This window comes from Cebus imitator, unplaced genomic scaffold (assembly GCF_001604975.1).
Source record: "Cebus imitator isolate Cc_AM_T3 unplaced genomic scaffold, Cebus_imitator-1.0 Scaffold310, whole genome shotgun sequence".
NCBI lineage: Eukaryota > Metazoa > Chordata > Mammalia > Primates > Cebidae > Cebus > Cebus imitator.
The window spans coordinates 2,028,188-2,033,660 of NW_016107625.1; the positions used below are offsets into that span (position 1 = coordinate 2,028,188).

General features: G+C 38.2%; 1 protein-coding gene and 1 long non-coding RNA gene across 2 annotated transcripts in view; one reads left to right on the forward strand and one right to left on the reverse strand.

Annotated features, from left to right (window-relative positions):
• Positions 1 to 5,473, forward strand: part of DNAJC25 (DnaJ heat shock protein family (Hsp40) member C25) — a 17,888-nt gene that overhangs the window by 7,880 nt on the left and 4,535 nt on the right. The window contains exon 2 of the mRNA XM_017503390.2: positions 5,056 to 5,208. Coding sequence (XP_017358879.1) covers positions 5,056 to 5,208 — 153 coding nt within the window. The remainder of the gene's footprint in view (positions 1 to 5,055; positions 5,209 to 5,473) is intronic.
• LOC108285902 overlaps positions 1 to 5,473 on the reverse strand; it is a 24,449-nt gene that overhangs the window by 3,570 nt on the left and 15,406 nt on the right. The window lies entirely within an intron of this gene.

Here is a 5,473-nt window from a genome sequence, read left to right on the forward strand (position 1 = left end):
GCCTAATGCCCTGCCTCATCATTTATGAAATGAAAACAACTAAGGTTTCTAAAAGCTCAGGTGACCGAGTAGATGGTGATAGTATTAACTGAAACACAGAGGAATAGATTTGGTTTTGGGGCACATTAGTTTGAGATATTTTGCATTTGGAAAATGTTCAGGACATAGTTGAGAATAGGAGGAGACAAGAAAAACAGATATAAGCGTTACTAGTATGTCGGTAATATTCCAAATCTTGGAAGTTGTTGAGTCTATGTGCAGAATGAGAGAAGATAGAGAAGATAAGCTGCACTAGTGACTGGTGGGCAGGAAACAAGAAAAAAATGAAATGAGTAGCAGTTAATTTTCTTCCTCTTTTGTAGGATAAAATGGCCTGGAAACAAATTTAGACCAGAGATTGTTTTTTTGAAGGATCATTTTTGTGTGTGTGTGTGTGTGTGTGTGTGTGTGTGTGTGTATTTAAAAAAGATTAATATATATTGAGTGAATACAGTAATACATTTTTATATATCATTGATTCCTGACCTTTACCACCCCAAAAATGTTTTTTGTACTCTGTGTAATAGAAAGTTTTAAGTGTGAAAACTAGCTGCAATATCAAATTATTGCAATTTATGTACTGAGATCAAACAATTTATTTCCTTCAAGGGCAGGAACATAATATATTTTTGCCTCTGGGGAGGGGGGATGATCCATTTTATAAGAGAAGGAAGGATTCAGTGCTTTCTTTGCTTGTGGGTTTCCTCTTGTTCACTTTTGATCTAGATATTGGTGGTTATGTTCCAGTCCTCCTGCATATGCCCACGAGGATTGGGAGTGGAATGGACACCAGCAGAAGCACTACAGTTATTCCTGTAGAGATTAGAAACAAGGAGCTTATTGCCCTGCTTGTCAAGGCTCAGGACAGACAGGAGGAAGAAACAAGTATAAAGGTTTTGGTTTTGGAAAGAAGTTGGAATCTCCAGACCCTGGGACCTTAAGATCCACAAAATTGCTGAAAGAAAAAGTACTACCTTATTGAAAGGTAAGATATTAAACTGTTTTAAGGTTTAAGCTATATTAGCCACAGTAGCATATTTTCATAGGCTATGGATTTAAGTAGTCATTTCTGCCAAACTGAAGTTTTTGTGACATCGCCACCCATCCAGCCTTGCTGGTGAGATGGAGATCTATGTAGTGGCGGGCATATTGCCAGGGAAAACCTTCACAAAAGTTCACTTGTTTTTGAAATAACGTTTACTGAATGCCAGGCACTGTGCTAGGCCTTGGATATACAGATATGAATGAGTTACCCTACCTACTTTCTAGAAATTCTCATTCTAAGAAAAAAACTGATGATTACAATGTGATAAGTGCTATAATAAATAGGTGCCAAATGTAATAAGAACGACCTAATGTCTGAGACAGTAACACATTCTAAAGGATTAATAGGACTCATGAGGTTCAAATTAGAGAGAAATATATGTTCAAAGACATACGTATGAAAAGAAACGTTGTGTTGGAATAACACACCAAATTCCAGAAATTGCTGTCTGAATGTTTGCTATGGGTAAAAGAGGGGAACTGATAAGGGATGTTGCTAGCTAGGCAAGTTTGGACCAGTTGTGAAGGCCTGATGGCATAGGAAGGAAATTTTAACTTTGGCCATGGGAAAGCATTGGAGATTAAAAATAAATAAATAAATTCTGTGGCTACCTTAGTTCAAGATGAGTAGGAAAAAAAATATGATATTAAAATTAGAATGTACCTTAGCTCTCTACTTGAGTACCATAAAAAAAGATGGTCCTTATTCTGTCTTTTCTTTGCTAATATTCTTGGTATCCTCTTGTTCTTACTAGGTTGATTCTAAATGTTTACTGAAGAGCAGGATTTTGACTTAGGCTATTGAGAACTCCTAAGTTTTACCAATTTGTGCTGCCCTTGATAAGACCTTCTAAAGTGTCTGCATGCCTCACTGATCATTATCAGTGTACATGAAAACTGATCATTTTCTTCACTTTGGAGAGAAAGCTTTAAGCTGTAGAATGGAGATAAAATAAATGGAATAAATGCTCTAACAAGGAAGTGGCCAACTTTTTAGTCTAATCATAGCCAAAACAGGGTCATAAACTTGTGGTGACTCAAAACCATCCAAAGAGGAGTCAGACGTGACCCTGAGATGTCTTGCAGGAATTTGGTAGTTTGAGGACTCCAGTAGGGGACCCTGAACAGACTCCACAGGCTCTGCTTGCAGTAGAGAGACCAGACACAAGGTATACATTTGGAGTTGCCTGTGTTGGAGCCTTAGTTGACCATTGTGTTAAAGGAGTTCACGACTTGGTGAAGCCAATAATCTAGAAACCAGTGAGAAAATGGTGACCGTGGTGAAAGGTCTGAGTGAAATGCTTGAAGAGGGATGATATCTGCATTCTGTGGAACAGAGATAAGAGAACAAAAAGAAGAGAAGGTAGTCATTGGACACATGATGTCCATATACCAGATTTCATTGACACTCAAAGACCTTAATCCATATACTTCAACCAGGAGGAGTACAGACAGCCGGGCAAAGGGCTGCACAGAGACAATGATGTTGGAGTCTCATAGGAATCTGATCTCAGCATGGCATTTAGTTTAAAAGTTACGTGTAATCTAGTTGTAGCAAGAAGAATTGTATCTGAAGAAATACATTTCAAAAGGCATCTGTCATGATTGGGACACTAAGTTAAAGTCAAGGATTTTAGGCTCCAAAACAGGGCGTTTCTATAAAATTAGCCCCAAAAGCAGAGGAGAATGGAAGAATTCTCAGATGATTTCTTGAAGTACTCAAAATGAGACACATGAAGAGACACTGGGTTTAGTCTTCAGGGCTGTCTGTGTGACCCTTATATAGGTTTACCCTTTCTAGGTTAGAAGCTCTGGAATAGGATGATGACTTAAAGAAGGAATCATGGATTGACAGGTGAGGCATATGGCAGCTGCCACAGGAAAATCCTTTTTGACTGAAGAGAACATACAAGGAGTGAATCTGAAAATAATACTAGCTTGAGCTCATGCCTCCTTGTATAACTGACAGTTTTCATATTGGCCTTCCATATAAATATATTCATATCTAATTAAGCTAGATACCAGTTTACATAGTTTCATATACGGTGAGAGGTAAGAAATGTTTTGAATGTAATGAATATTGGAGAACTTAATGAGAATGATCTCACACAAATTGAAATTTGTTTTGTTTTTGTTTTTGTTTTTGTTTTGAGACAGTCTCACTATGTTGCCCAGGCTGGAGTGCAGTGGTGCAATTTCAGCTCACTGCAACCTCCGCCTCCCAGGTTCAAGTGATTCTTTTGCCTCAGCCTCCTGAGTAGCTGGGATTACAGGTGCAAGCCACCATGCCTGTCCAATTTTTGTATTTTCAGTAGAAATGGGGTTTTGCCATGTTGGCTAGGCTGGTCTTGAACTCCTGACCTCAAGTGATCCACCTGCCTTGACCTCTCAAAGTGCTGGGATTATAGGCGTAAGCCCCTGCACCCGGCCCAAAATTCTTAATAGAAAATACATAATGATTTTAATGGATACAAGGAAGATTTTGTCATTAGCAAATTTCTTACATTAAATCTAAGAAACTACATATTGGAGGACTCAGAAAGTAGTCCTGAACAGACCCCAGATAATCTGTCTGCAGTTGCAAGGCACTAAGTTTAGATTTTGAAATAACCTTTAGGAATCTACAACTTAATAAATGTTGAATAATTTATTCCTCTAATTTAAAAAAGCTCCCCCCCCCCACTTTTTGGGTGGGGGAGGCAGGGTCTTGCTCTGTTGCCCAGACTGGAGTGTGATGGCATGATCACAGCTCACTGCAGCCTTCTTGACCTCCCAGGCTTAAGTGACTTCCCAGCTGGGGAACCTTCTGGGAAGCTGGGATTACAGGCACATGCCACCACGCCCTGCTAATTTAAAAAATTTTTCTGTAAAAACGAGGTCTCACTATGCTGCCCAGGCTGATCTCAAACTCCTGGGCTCAAGCAATCCTCCCGCCTTGGCCTCCCAAAATGCCGGGTTACAGGCATGAGTCACCACACCTGGCAAAACAGACTTGTTTTTGTGATGGTTTTTATTATACTCATGTATAGAGATTAAAGAATTTGTCTTGATTTTATAATCGTTTTTATCCTTAATGTTTTTTTGAAATGGGGCAAATTGAAATTTATTCCTGTTAGAAATTGATTAGCATCAGAGAATTTTTTTCTAAATGTTTTATCTGAACATACAGAGCAGCATTTTGTAATGCTGTAAGTCTTTCAAGGAGTTTGTATAGGTAAGAAAGATCTGTATGTTACCTCATTTTGACCTGGGCTGTCACAACACATTATAGTAATAAAGTACTACATGTTTGTAACATGTTTTTATATAATGTATGTTATTTTGATAGTCACAACAACCATGTAAAAATAGTATGGCAGGGATTGTTAGCTCTTTTTGTAAATGATGAAGAGGGAGGCTCAGAGAGGCTACATATTTTACCTAAGGTCACAAAGCTGGACTTTGACCATTGTGCTGCATGGGTGTCTCTGTGTTTCTTTGAGATGGACATAATTCAGTTTTGTAGGCACAGGCTGGCTTCACCTGCTTTTTGCTGTCTTAATCATTGCTTTTAGCAGAAAACTATCTTTACAAGGCTGGGACGTGATTGTGAATATATACAAGAAATAAGCATTTAAAAAAATCAGCAGTTGTTAAGAGTAATTGTGAACAGGTTTTTATTAGCACTAAGCATTAGCTAAAAAGGTTGAATGGTTAATTGTTACTAAATCGTTTTTATTTTTCCAGGAGGACTAACAATACTCAAGAACTTACAGAAATATTTCTTGTTATGCTTTTATATCTAATATTGAAGTTCTAGAAATTTACATGGCTTTGAAGAGTAATGGGAAATTTTTTGATTTTGACAATTTCAGTATTTTTCTTCAGATTAACCTTACATAATCATAAAATTCTAGATTTGATTTAACAGATGATAAACCAAGGCCATTTAATGGACTATCCTATGAAGTTGGATATCTTGTCATTTTACAGGATGAAGAAACACGAAAAGATTATGACTACATGCTGGATCACCCAGAAGAGTACTACAGCCATTACTACCACTACTATAGCAGGCGCTTGGCCCCTAAGGTGGATGTTAGAGTCGTGATTCTGGTCAGTGTGTGTGCTATTTCGGTGTTTCAGGTGTGTATCAGTGGATATTTGTATCTACATTTATGTGCATTGAGTGCATATTACCTACTGCTAGTCATTAAAACCTAACTGCAAGTATTTTTTTGTAAAATTTGACTACTAGTTGAGATCTGTTTTATTCATGGGCAGTATTGGAATCTTTGTCAGTGGCAAAGCTAAGAAATTGATGAAGAGTGTCATTATTGGCCGGGCGCGGTGGCTCAAGCCTGTAATCCCAGCACTTTGGGAGGCCGAGGTGGGTGGATCACGAGGTCAA